Source organism: Microcaecilia unicolor, chromosome 2, assembly GCF_901765095.1.
Source record: "Microcaecilia unicolor chromosome 2, aMicUni1.1, whole genome shotgun sequence".
Classification (NCBI taxonomy): domain Eukaryota; kingdom Metazoa; phylum Chordata; class Amphibia; order Gymnophiona; family Siphonopidae; genus Microcaecilia; species Microcaecilia unicolor.
In genome coordinates, this window is record NC_044032.1 from 51,005,891 (window position 1) to 51,020,046 (window position 14,156).

A 14,156-nucleotide genomic window follows, 5' to 3' on the forward strand; every position below is an offset into this window, starting at 1 on the left:
ACCCCGTACTCGTCGTCCAGCTCCCTACGGAGACCCCTATTTACACCCCCCAAGAAACGGAATGGGCCCAACAAGAGGGTCTACAGTCACGCAACGGCTGGTGGATACTACAGGATGGGCGCATATGGATACCCGAAGCCTTGGCCTGGACGGTGGCCAAGGAGGCTCACGACCGCACACACCTGGGAAGGGACGCCCTGGGGCGCTTACTTGAGAAGACCTACTACATCAACAAACTATCCCTGTGGACCAAAAACGCTTCCAGCCGATGCGCGACTTGTGCCCGGAACAACCCTCGAACGGGGCCCGGCCCTATGCCAGGACATGTTCTCCGAGGCACCAGCCCTTTCCACGTGTGCCAGATTGACTTCACACACATGCCCCCGGCGCGCGGCTACAAAGCTATCCTCGTCGCCGTGTGTACCTACACCGGATGGATTGAAGCCCAGCCTACTAGAACGGAAATGGCTAAAGAAGTCACCTCCCTACTGCTTCATCAAATCCTACCCAGATACGGCCTCCCCAAGCAAATAAACTCTGACAACGGTCCCGCCTTCGCTAGCGAAGTAACACAACAGCTCAGTACCAGACTGGGCCTCGATTGGAAGTTGCATTGTGCCTGGAGACCCCAAAGCAGTGGAGTAGTGGAGAGGGCTAACCGATCCCTGAAGAACCAGCTAGCCAAGCTATGCCAAGAAGCAAAAGCCAAATGGCCCGACCTGCTTCCACTGGCCTTGCTGCATCTTAGGTGTACCCCCAAGGCTACCGGCCTTACTCCCTACGAGATGATGTATGCTAGGCCACCACCACTACCCTCCTTTCCCGACTCCTTGCAGATACAGGGTGAGAGTTCCTTAGTGAAACAGATGAGAGCCTTACACCAGGTAGTGCAAGACATCCAGCAGTACACTGAAAGAGTAGCTCCCTTGGTCCTCACCAATCCTACGCATAGGTTCAGGGTGGGAGACGAGGTCTGGGTAAAAGAGTGGGATGAATCTGACTGCCTAAAGCCAAAATGGAAGGGGCCCTCCCTTGTTCTCCTAACGACCTCCACCGCTGTTAAAATTGCAGGAAGCCCAGTGTGGATACATTGGACCCGATTGAAGCCTGCTGCTCCCACTAGCAGCACCCTGAAGCGTTGGACTGCGCACCAACATCCTGACGCTCCATTACGGCTGACTCTAAGAAAGACGTGAACCACCAGATTCATGCCTGCCCAGCAACAGGAACTCAGTTTCTGGACCCACTGCGTTTTTGGCTCTCTCTTTATCGCAGCCTTCATCGTGGGCCTCATTATCTTCTTGCTGCAAAAGCTCGGATACCTCCCACCACATATATAATGCTGACCATCTTCCTTCTCCTGTGTGCAGTTCCGAACTATCATCCTGCCACCCTGAGCCTGAATTGCACTGAATGTTTGCGCCTCGTGCGCCACCGTATAGAGGGAGGATATCACCTAGTCACTACCCTCATTCACCAGACGCAGCCCCCGGAAGGCGATTGCCAGTTTCTCCCGACTTGTGCCCTCATCACTCCGAATGGCCTCCAACAGTTCCACAGATGCCTCCAAGGAAATCTCACTATCTGCCACAGCCCTACCAAACCAAGATACTACAATATCACCCTCAGCGTAGGACTACCTGCGTATGTGGCCGGACCTCCGGGAGTCGAGGGAGATGGCATTCTGTATTACATTAATTCTACTCGTATCCTTGTCGGTGGCATCCAAACTGTAGCAACCCTCACCTTCGACGTCTGTGCCGCCATGGACAAGCACCCTTGGTCTCGCAAGTGTGGTAGCCAGAGTTGGCGAGAGGCATACGTTAAGGACCACAAGTATGTCTGCCCCTTCAGTCCAGACATGAGATGCTGCTCCCCGTGGGTGTGGCTCCCATGCGCCGGCGACACTCGAGCCTCGGGCTGGGACCGAGTATGTGCTTATACGGGAGGAGGATATGCCGGATGCGCCGGCCTGGGCGAATTTCGTCGAGGTTCTGGTAACTATGTGTCCCTAGACTGGCCCATCCGAGGACACGACATGCCCTGGAGAGGAACGTGGGGCCTCGGCATTGACGGCGGAGGAATGGATCCGTTGACATATATTACCATATATCAGAGTCTCGAAACGAAGCCTCCTACGCACTACCAGACTACTGTTGTCGGCTACCAAGACGTATTTGATGAAATTGCTCGTGCTGAGCAGACCGAGACTAAATTCCCCATTTCCCCAGAAGCCCGAAATATGTTCCTCAATTTGGCTGAAAACATCGCCCTCTCCCTCGGAATTGCCAACTGTTTCGTCTGTGGAGGCACCGACATGGGTGAACAATGGCCCTGGGAAGCGAGAGAGATCCGACAACACACATGGGATGCACTCAACACCACTAACATTACCTTTCCCCAACGGCCGAAGCCGTACGAATGGGCCCTGAGAACAAACATCATAGGTACCCTCTGCGCTAGTCGAGCGCCATCGAAGCGTTACTCTGTACCAGTGGGAGACTCTGCTTGTACGGGGGTTCTTCAGTATAATGGCAGCCGGACGACCTGGTGGCAAACGGACAACCTGCCCGCCCCGGAGCCTATCTGGACAGAACCCACCTTAAACACGACATGGACATACGGAGGGAACGCCTCCCTCAAGTGGGTAGCCCCGGCGGGCTACTACTATATCTGCGGACGCAGGGCCTATGAACAACTCCCGACCCGCTGGTACGGTACCTGCCTCTTGGGCACGGTCCGACCTAGTTTTTTCCTTCTGCCCATACAAGTCGGCGAAACTCTGGGAATCCCCCTATACGTGGAAAAGGGGCCTGATAACCCTACCCGACGAAAACGGTCTTTCCCAATCATCAAGCCCAAAGTCCAGATTGGAGACTGGAAGGACAACGAGTGGCCGCCTGAACGTATCATTCACTACTATGGACCGGCCACATGGGCTGAAGATGGTACCTACGGGTACCGCACCCCTATCTACATGCTGAATCGCATTATTCGCCTACAGGCCGTACTCGAAATCCTCACTAACGATTCTGCCCTGGCCCTCAATATCCTAGCTCGACAGAACACTAAGCTCATTACCGCCGTCTACCAAAATCGCTTGGCTCTTGACTACCTCTTAGCCCAGGAGGGCGGGGTGTGTGGCAAGTTTAACCTCAGTAATTGCTGCTTACAGATTGATGACCAGAGCCATGTCATCAGGGAGATAACTGACCGGATGGTCAAACTAGCCCACGTCCCCGTCCAGACCTGGAACAGTGCGTGGGATTGGACTTCCTCCCTCACCAGCTGGCTCCCAACCTCCGGGAGCCTGCAAGGCCTCCTCGTCATGGGTGGCCTGTTCTTGCTGTCTTGCCTAATAATACCTTTGTCTCTCCCCTTAGTTTTCAGGTGTCTCCGCTCCACCATGGAAAGCATCGCTGACCGCCGTGCTGCTGCCCAACTTATGGCTCTCCAGATGTACTCCCCCATTCCCCAGTCTGATGAAGCTGACGATGAAGCACCTTGTGGCTGACGTGCACCTTTCACCTCCTGAGTCACTTAATGGGCCAGTACCCTTGTGTCAGCATAAGACCGGATACAAAGGGGGGGGGATTCCACTAGGGGCCCTCCGTCTCAACCCCGGCGAAGCAACCAACGGCTGCGCAAGGGCTTAGGGCTCGCTTGTTGCCTCCCTCGCTAACTATCCTTGTCCTTTCTTTCCTTTTCAGGGTTCATGGAGGTGATACTCTCCACCAGAATGGATGTTCAAGTATCAAAAGGGGGGAATGAAGGGTGGAACGCCGGTACTACCTGAATACTACTGAGCAACAGGACAATCTCATGTTTTGTGCCTACTGATGGACTTTTACTTATGCACTCTACCTCTGCTTTTGGCTGTTTGGCCACACCTTATTACTGCACTGGACATTTGTGCCTTATCCAGTTTTACTGTTTACTAATGAAAGAAGTTGCTGTTTACTAATGAAAACACAGAATGCAGGGCTATTAGACATATAGCTTGTAACAGTAGTTAGCAAGGCCTATACAAGACCAGCTTGCCTGTAGCAACGCCATCTGAATAGACGACCTTGGAGGGTGCTGACACCCCCCTGCATTCCTGAGCCGAACCTTATCTCCTGTGCTAGAAAGGAGCATTGTGTGTGTGTGAAGAATAAGCTGCTAAGTTTCGTTTTTCTTGCCAGTATCATTTCAGTGTTATGACGTGTGTACGTACTGGGACTACAATTTTGTACTGTAAGAACTACAGATGTTTACTGCGCATGACAGGTATGACGTGTAAGGGGCCAAGTGCGCAGGCCCAGTAGGGAAGTATAAATGTAAGCGTCAGATGATTTATGACACACAGTGTCCCGAGGCTACTCGGTGCTGTTCACTTGCTAGCAATAAAGTTGCCTTGTTTGGAACCAAAATTTGCCTTTCGTCTCCTGATTTCCCACCTGTTTCAAATGGACTTGGGAAAAATCCACAATTCCAGGAATAACATGTATAGAATGTTTGTACGTTTGGGAAGCTTGCCAGGTGCCCTTGGCCTGGATTGGCCGCTGTAGTGGACAGGATGCTGGGCTCGATGGATCCTTGGTCTTTTCCCAGTGTGGCATTACTTATGTACTTTTTGTCTCTTATATTGTTTAATATCTTTATGAATTTCTTGGGGAATTTTTTATATTCCTCTTATGCGCCATCATACACTGATGATATTTTTATTATCATTACCGTCTACTATTAGTAATATAAAAAGTGTAATTTTAGAATGTACTGAAAAAACGTATTCTTGGGCATCACAAAATTTGTTAAAACTGAACACCGCTAAAATGAAATTACTCTATTTTTGTACTTCCCTAGTTAATTTTCCAAAAAATGTTACTTTTCAGATAGGGGAGAGTTTGGCTTTGGAAACTTCTAGGATTTTGTGCTTTATATTAGACTCACAATTAGCAATAGAACATCAGGTTAATAATTTAAGTAAGAAGATATTTTTCAAACTAAGGCAATTTAGGGCAATTAGATCATCATTTTTTTTTCTGTTGAATTTATAGCATTGGTACAAACAGATTACTGTAGTTCTTTATATGCTGGTTTAATTAGTCCCTTCAGATGAGGTTAAAATTCCTGCAAAATTGTGCAGCCAGATTAATTTTTGGCTGCAAAAACTTTGAACATGTTACTCCTTTATTGAGGAGTTTGCATTGGTTACCAGTTAGGGCCAGAATAAATTTTAAGGTTGTCTGTACGATTTGTAAGATTGTTTCTGGTTGCTGCCCTTTGGAGCATATATTTTTAGTGTTATTCTTGATCTTGTTGGCCTTCTAGGTTTAATTATTCACTGAACTAAATCTTCCAGCGGTTAACAAGTTTCATTACAAACATTTTTTAAATATTTATTTTAGCTGTTACGCAGATAAGTTATAGAATTCGATTCCAACTCAACTTTGAGGTATAGTGGAGTATTTCCAGTTTAGAAAAGCTTTGAAAACTTTATTTGATAAGTATTTTTGATTTATGAATTAAGTTGTAATTGAATCTTTATTGTAAACCGCTATGATTCCTAAGGGAAATTTGTGGAATATAAAAGCTGGGAATGGAATGGAAGATTTGAGAGAGTTCAGACAATATATCTAATCGGAATGGTAACACACAGTCTGGAGAACCCTGACAAATGCAGAATATTTGTGAAGTGTAGCTAGCATGGTGTCATTTGCTGTATTACTAAGTACGGAAGTAAGTGGGAATTGCAGCTCCCAGGGCACAGGTTAGATGGTGACGACCTTTGAGAAAGTGACAGCGAAACAGGTCCGTCGGGACCTCACTCGTGGAACGTGTCTGCAGAGCAGCGAAGCACAGTTTCATTAAGATAAGTGGCTTCTGATTATTTTGAATCGCCACACAACATTAATTGAAGAGATTAATGAGAGTTTTTTTTTTTACCCATGATTACTTTTTACTGTGTGCCCACTATCAGTGGCGTTCCTAGGGGGGGGCGGTGGGTGCGGTCTACCCCGCGTGCACGCCGCCGGGGGGGGGGGGGGGGGGGGGGGTGCCACGCGCGCCTGTCCTCCATTGTTCCATGCATCTTCTCTGCCCTGGAACAGGTTACTTCCTGTTCCGGGGCAGAGAAGAAGCATGGAACAACGGAGGACGGGGGCGGGGCGCATCGGCGATCCGCCCCGGGTGCCAGCCCCCCTAGGAACACCACTGCCCACTATAAAAAACTGTATTGGTTAGAGTTAACCAAGTGTGGCCACAGCAGTATGAGGTTTTCCCTCTCACATAAAGCATATATAGACATAAAATGATTCATCGGTTGTGAGTGTACAAGCGTCGATTCACTGAGTGTATAGTATTAGTAAGTACATACAGGTGCAGTACCTGAGCTGCATGCCGGTGCTCCAGGAGCAGACATCCTTCCTCAGCAGCAGGTTGTTCAGTGCCACTGCATTGATCATATAAAAGAGCTGTTTGAAGACCTGTTGGATGATCTCTGGGTCCAGCCCATGGTCACACATGATGCTGTTGAACACGTTCAGCTGACGAATGACAGCCTCCAGGTTGTAAGAGTTGTCACTGTCTGCCATGCTGGAGGAGCGCTTTCTGTAACCCATGGGCTTCATCCCAGACAAACCCTGGATACTCTCATTCTCCAACATTGCCGATACTGGAAAGGGAAAAATGAATGTCTGTGAGCCAGTGTGGCAATATAAAATAACACTTATTCTTATAATGCTCCTGGGGATAAGCAGTGCTGTATAATGGTGACAAGTGTCCAGATATGACACTTGCCACCATTAACATCTACAGCAATGGCAAATGACATGATTTACCCAAATTAATACCAACTAAAAGTGAAGCAAATATCTGACCAGCAAGTCACTCGATAGATCACAATATTTGCTAAACAAAGTACAGATAGGCAAGGGAAAGGGATTTGGTATACCACTTTTCTGTGGTATAAACAAAGCAGTTTACATATTATATACAGGTACTTTCTCTGTCTCTAGTGGGCTCATAATCTTATGTTGTGTACCTGGGGCAGTAGAGGGTTAGGTGACTTGCTCAGGGTCACAAGGAGCAGCAGTGGGAATTGAACTGGGTTACCTGCTGGGTTCTCAGACCACAGCACTGACCATTAAGTTACTCCTCCACTCAATAGTTCTCATTAGATGTTATGCCACTGAGCTATGAATTATATTCATTTGTCAAAAACTCTTCTACATCAGTAAATGAAAATAGCCCAAATCAGCAATACATTAAAACACTGGTGCAAGATGGTCACGTGATGCCACGCTGAGGACCAGACGTGGGAGAGGAGAGCTCCCGGGCCCCGAATGAAGAAACGATCCTGATGGTATAAGTGCACGAGAAATTCCAAAACGGAAGAAAGCGCTAACTGATTATAGAAGGAACTGCAATCGCAGTGCGAGATTGAGAACCCGATGGCGTCTAAATCTATGAGAAAACAAGGAGAGAAACTCAAGGTATCAGAATCGGGCAAGATGGCGGAGGCAGATGGCGGCAACCCGCAAACGGTGAGCTCCGCATGGGTAGCCGAAATTGTGACGGAAGTCACACAAGCTTTAAACTACTCGCTTGACAAAAAATTCCAGCAGCTGACAAGTTGGAATCGCTGGATGGTAAAATGGAAGAAATCAAAGGTGAGTTCACATCCTCCTGCCAGAGACTGTCAGAGCTGGAAGACTGGGTGCAACAAATTACCACGGAGAAAGATACGCTGCAAAAGAAGGTAATGGAATTAGAAGAAAAAATGGACGATATAGAGAACAGATCTCGTAGAGGGAATATATACGACTGGTGGGCCTACCAGAAACAATCTCAGATGCTGAATTGCGGACTTTTCTAGAAGACTGGCTGACTAAGTCGCTTCAGCTGCAATCTACAGCGGGCCCGCTACGTATTGAGTGTGCACATAGAATTGGGCCCAAAAGGCGTGGGGACTCAAGACCACGAATCGTTATCTGCAAATGATTAAACTATGCGCACAAAATGGAGATCTTGCGAGCTATACGGTCAAGAGGTCCATTAAAATATAATAATACCTCCATTCTTTGTTTTCAAGACTTCTCGGCGAAGGTTTCACTGCTTCGCAAGGCATACTCCCCAATTTGCTCAGCTCTGCATCAGAAGCATGTGCAGTATCCAGCTCAGCTTAAGATCTTTTCTGATGGCAAAGCTACTATTTTTGAAACGCCAGAGGCGGCTCGGGGATACCTGAATCAACAAGGATCACCCACGCAGGTTTAAACGCAGGACATACAAGACGGAAAAAGCGGTTAGTAACACGTGGGATTATAAACTTTACTTTGGCTTTAAGATGATGGATTCCCGATTTGAGAGTGGGGAAATATGAAAGCCTAGAGAACTATGAACAGGAAATTATTAAATGGAATGGAATAAAAAATTGGAGATTTTGTGTGGCGATCGCGATGAGGGACAGGCCGCCGGAGGATTTTGGCGGGAGGGTGTTGGCCTACGAGGCGCGACTAAGGCCCTTCAATCTGCACACAGAGCAAATGGCCACACCTCTAAAAATTTGGGAAAACACTGGTGCACTTCTCTCCTAGATCTATTGCATCCCTGCATATTTGCTCCAACGAAGGCCCTTGTTTCACTATCACTGCTTCGGGATAAAATTTATGCTCATGACTTCATAACATCATTGCCGGCTCTGCTTTACAGAAGCTGGATGTGAACCCTGGCTTCCCTGATTCTCAGACTATTGTTCTATGCAGTAATCTACATTCTCTCTAGTGAAATCATAAGGCGTATTGTCTCAATTTTATATATGGGGAGGGGCAATAACTATTTATATGGCTAAACTGTGTGGCTGAAAACTAAGCATGCTGGATGTCCAAGCAGGTATACAGGACTCACTCTTCTACCACTGCCCAAATTTTCAAAGGGAAACACTATGGGGAATTTTCTTTTGGAGATCTAAATGAAGATGGAGGCTCATAATCTCTGCAGGTGGTCAGTCTCAGTTTTGTCCTCCCCATAAATCAGAATATATAAGCACTGAAGGGGAACTGGCCCCCTTGGCTCAGCTGGCAGTGAAGGTCTCCTGGGCACTGGAATCCAGGAATATCATTGGACTGTTGCAGTAAGCTGTGCAGGGGAAGAGGATGATCCTGCTGGGACAAATGGCACATACCAGTTCAAGTCATAGAGAAGACCTACCCTTCTTCCCATCCCTTGGCTATCAAGAGGGAAACTGTAGCTCCTTGTAAATCTGGGCGTGTCACTTAACCCTCTAGTGCCTCAAGTACAAAAAAGACTGTGAGCCCTCCAGGGACAGGGAAACACAAAGAACTTGAATGCAGTGGTGTACCAAGGGGGGGGGCAGTGGGGGCGGTCTGCCCCGGGTGGACGCCACTGGGGGGGGGGGGGGTGCCGCGCGCCGGTCAACTTTTTCGTTTCCATGCTCCCTCTGCCCCGGAACAGGAAGTAACCTGTTCCGGGGCAGAGGGAGCATGGAAACGAAGGAAGCTGACCGGCGCGCGGCACCCCCCCCCCCCCTAGTGGCGTGCACCGGGGGGGGGGGCGGGTTCTTTTGCCGGGGGGGGGGGGGGGGGGGGCGCTGCACCGGGGGGGGGGGGGCGCATCGGCGATCCGCTCCAGGTGTCAGCCCCCCTAGGAACGCCACTGCTTGAATGTAAATCCCCTAGGGCTAAGCCTGAAAAAGGTGTGAGCCAAATTAAAAATAAAATAAAATAAACAGCATGTAGTGTCTGAATAGCTATTGGTATTTTCTGCCACTAACATCAGAGAAGTGGCCCTAACACATTTAGAAATATCATCCATGTTACATCAAAATGGTGCACCTATCTCCATGTCCTGATAGCATGACACATGAATCAACAACTTGGCAACGGTTGATGCGGCATTACCTATCATGGGCTGCAGGATGCCCTCAGCTATCTTTATGAGCTGCTGATAGATCTGAATGGAGAGGTCACTCAAGACTTGGCGATACTCTGTGAGGTCAAAGTTCTTGAGACAGTGCTCAATCTGCTTGGGAGTGTTCTTGGTCATGAAGCCCTGAAAAAGAAGATGCGTATGATTTCAAAGGCAGCCCAGGCTTGTTTGCATTTCATTCACAAATTACAAAAAAGAGATTCCTCTTACAGCAGTCAGTTGAATAAGGCTTTAACAGTTGCGTTGAGCATATCAACTGGTACAAAGGCAAGGCATTTTCTTTCATGGGCTTGCATCATATTGTTTTCTTGATATATTTTTGAATAATGCAAGCATAATGGGGTAATTTTATAACTAGGCACCTGATGGGCACATATTCTGTAAAGGGAAGTAGGTGCCTAGAGTACTGGGTATATGTGCATGTATGCGATTAGGCATGAGCATTTATGCGAGCCATACAGCTGGCATAAATGTGTGTACCTATGTTCCGGAGGTATGTGCATGGAGACTGTTTTCTGACTGAAGAAAGCCCAGCATTTCAGATTCAGCATTTTGATGAAGATGAAGGGAGCCATTTAAGGATTTCAAGCTTAAGTTATGTTCATCTTTGACTGATACAGTGGGGATATTGAAACAATAATATAAAATTAAGAGACTGCTGAATACTGATGGTATCGGGGTGCTATGATGGAAATTGGGTGCTTCAAGCCCTTAGGTGACATGTTATGCATGGTTATGATTTCTGAGCACAAATGTTTTTTTTAGCACAAAATATTTTGTTGCATTAAAAATTTGATAAATGTTTAAGATATAAAAAGCGAATCCTAGATTTTAGGGTATTTTACTACTACTACTTATTTCTAGAGCGCTACTAGATGTACGCAGCGCTGTACACTTGAACATAAAGAGACAGTCCCTGCTCAACAGAGCTTACAATCTAATTAGGACAGACAAACAGGACAAACAAGTGATAAGGGAATATTAAAGTGAGGATGATAAAGTAAGGGTTCTGAACAGATGAATAAGGGTTAGGAGTTTAAAGCAGCATCAAAAAGGTGGGCTTTTAGCTTAGATTTGAAGATGGCCAGAGATGGAGCTTGACGTACCTAATCTGGCCAGCAAAAAGTTGGAGGTTGCATAAGGAGGGTAGCTGTAGCCAAGTGCATCTTACCTTGTCTGCAGGCCTTCAGTGAACAGGAGTGATGCCCTATTCTGATGTTGGTGTCTACCCTGATAGTAGATGGTGAGGGACCGGTACTAATGGCAGTTATAAGGGTGTATATATGTAGCTGGTAATTAAGTGGTGGATGGTGAACTATTTTTGGATGGTGTAGATGGAACAGGGTAGATAAGGGATTTATATAGGTCTTAGATGATGGAGTGGCTTAGTGTTATAATTTTTTTTATTGTAGTAATTTTAATGTAATTACTGTAATTGACTATATATAAAAGAGGAATAATGAGGTGTGTTAAATTTTCTTATGAGCTATTGCAAGAGGACCTTGGACTAGGAGACTGGGCATCCAAGTGGCACACGACAATGAGCAATGCCAAGTGATGTACATAGGGAAAGAAACCAAACAATAACCAAACAATAATTATTTTGAACAATAATTGACGGCTGATCTAGGTTGAAATTGAAAGGGTCATTTTCAGCAGTAGTGAGTGGCTATTCAAGAGGCCTAAACTAAACATATACCCCCAGATTCTATATAGCGCGCATAGAGATCTGCTCCGAAATCCAGGAAGACTGTATAACAACGCGCGCAACTTAAGCTAATTAGCATTGATAACAGCACTTAACAAGGAATAATGAGCACTAATTGACAATAATTAGAATTTATGTATACAACTCACTAAGCGTATTCTGTAATGCACTGCGCCTAACTTTTAACACATGCAGAAAAAAAGGGACATGGTGATGGGAAGGGAAATGGACGTTTCATGGGTGTTCTGAAATTTATGTGCGCAGTTATAGAATATGGCCCTCTGTGCCTAAATCTATACGACGGTATTTATGCCATGTTTTCATTGGTATAAATGGATGCGCATAGTTTTAGGCGCTGGGATATCAACTAAGCGTATTTTATATACCGGGCCTAAATCTAGGTGCCACTTATAGAATACATTTAGGCGGAATCCCCCTATCATGGAACGCCTAGCACCCTCCTGAGCTACCCTTCCACCTCCTGGGTTACACTTGCCTCTGGGCGAGTCTCCCAATAAGTTTATTGTTACAGTAAAACAGTGAACGTTTGAAAAAATTTAGGTGAAAAAGTACAGCAAGCAGGAACAGATAACCAAAACAAGGATCAATGTTAAAAACAATCTACCACTTGTTACTACCTGGGTAGCACCTGGGGAGTTCAGGAAATTAAGGCTGCTCAAAGGTTTTAAAATATAACTGCTCATAGGGACTCAGTGAAGAGATCTTTCTCTCTCCTCTCCCTTTCTGAGACTAAAGATTACCTCACAGGTTAGGCAGGAAAAAAACTATCACTTCTGTAACAGTTTTACAAAAAAAACAAAACAAAACGACAGTCACCATCTGCTGGACAAAAAAGGCAAATGCACTTTATGAAATAAGGAATACAGTTCACAGGCTTGGAAACCCACTGTTTCGCCACACCCCCCCATAGGGATAAATATTCAGCAGGTTGCAAAGATTCTCTCTCTGCCACCAGCTTTATGCCTGGATATTCAATGCCAGACCATGTCTGGGTACTGTCTTTAATTATCCGGGTATATGCGGCCGGCTGGCACTTAACCGGTTAATTGCTGATATTCAGCCTTATTTGGTTATATTAAAATGGCCAAAGATAAGACTGCTATTTATGCAGTTAAGAGCTGAATATCAGCTCTTTTCCAGTTAGGAGCTGACTCCACCAAGACTCTGCCCCCAGACGGCCCACTGAATAGCCGGTTAGTGCTGATATTCAGTGGCACTATCCAGTTAAGTGGCACTGAATATCAGCACAGAGTTCTGCAGAGGCAATTTAACAAGGCAGGAGCCTCTCCTGGCAGGTTAAATCGCTTTGAATTTTGACCCTTTAGATTATTCAGATAGGGGTGAATTCCATATATGGCTCAAAACAAAAATTAGCGCTAAATAAAAACACAGCACTATTCTATAAACCTTGCCTAAAGTTAGGTGCAGTTTATAGAATACAAGTAGTGGCCATCCCCACTAGTAAAATTTAGATGCAGCCATTTACACCAACTAAATCCTGGTGTAAATGCTCACACATAGTTTAGGCACAGATTGGGCATATTCTAACAGTGAATGTAATTTTTAGGAATGCCCATGATCCTCCCATGGCCACACCCCCTTTTGAGAGCCACGTATTAGAATTTACGTGCACCACTTTACAGAATACACTTAGAAAGCTCTGCGTGTAAATTCTACCAATAATTGCTAGTTCGTAGCCAATTACCGGCGCCGATGAGCTTGTTGCATACGCAGATCAGCTACACATGCTGATTTGCACGTGCAACTTTAGTTGTCGTTTATAGAATCCAGGGGAGAGTGGCTGAAATTGCCACTAGGAACCACAGTAGTGAGGAGATGTATCGAAGGAGACAAGGGCCTTGCACTCTACAAACAGCCTTTATTGAACAAAGTTCCAATAAAATAACACAAGCAGGGCCACCGAGAAGGGGGAGGGCAGGTGGGGCAAAATTCCCCGGGCCTCCATGGAGGCCTGATGCCAGGGTCTCTCTCTCCTGCTCCTGACAGGACCCCGGTGATCGCATCCTGACAGGAGCAGGAGAGAGACAACTCTGGCGCCGGGCCCCCTTGGAGGCTGGGGACAGTGGCGTTCCTAGGGTGGCTGACACCCAGGGCGGATTGCCGATGTGCCCCCCCCCCCCCCCGGCGAAAGGCCACCTCCCCCCGACGGAAGGACATACCCCCCCCCCCCCCCCCCCCCGGCGAAAGGTCACCCCCCCGGTGCATTTTTACCTGCTTGGGGGGGGGGGGGGTGCCATGCGCCTGTCTGCTTCGCTCGTTCCATGCTCCCTCTGCCCCGGAACAGGAAGTAACCTGTTCCGGGGCAGAGGGAGCACGGAACAAGCGGAGCAGACGGGCGCGCGGCACCCCCCCCCCCCAGCGGCGTGCACCCGGGGCGGACCGCCCCCACCGCCCCCCCCTTGGTACGCCACTGGCTGTGGAGGACCCAGAGAAGCAGACACAGCAGGCTGGCGGGGATCTCCCCCAGACCCCCGCC

The 14,156-nt window shown here is 47.3% G+C and overlaps 1 protein-coding gene across 1 annotated transcript in view; it reads right to left on the reverse strand.

Annotated features, from left to right (window-relative positions):
* MYO5B (myosin VB) overlaps window positions 1–14,156 on the reverse strand; it is a 696,980-nt gene that overhangs the window by 27,867 nt on the left and 654,957 nt on the right. The window contains exons 36-37 of the mRNA XM_030192939.1: window positions 9,903–10,053; window positions 6,370–6,655 (exon numbers count right to left, since the gene is read on the reverse strand). Of these exons, the coding sequence (XP_030048799.1) occupies window positions 6,370–6,655; window positions 9,903–10,053 (437 nt within the window). The remainder of the gene's footprint in view (window positions 1–6,369; window positions 6,656–9,902; window positions 10,054–14,156) is intronic.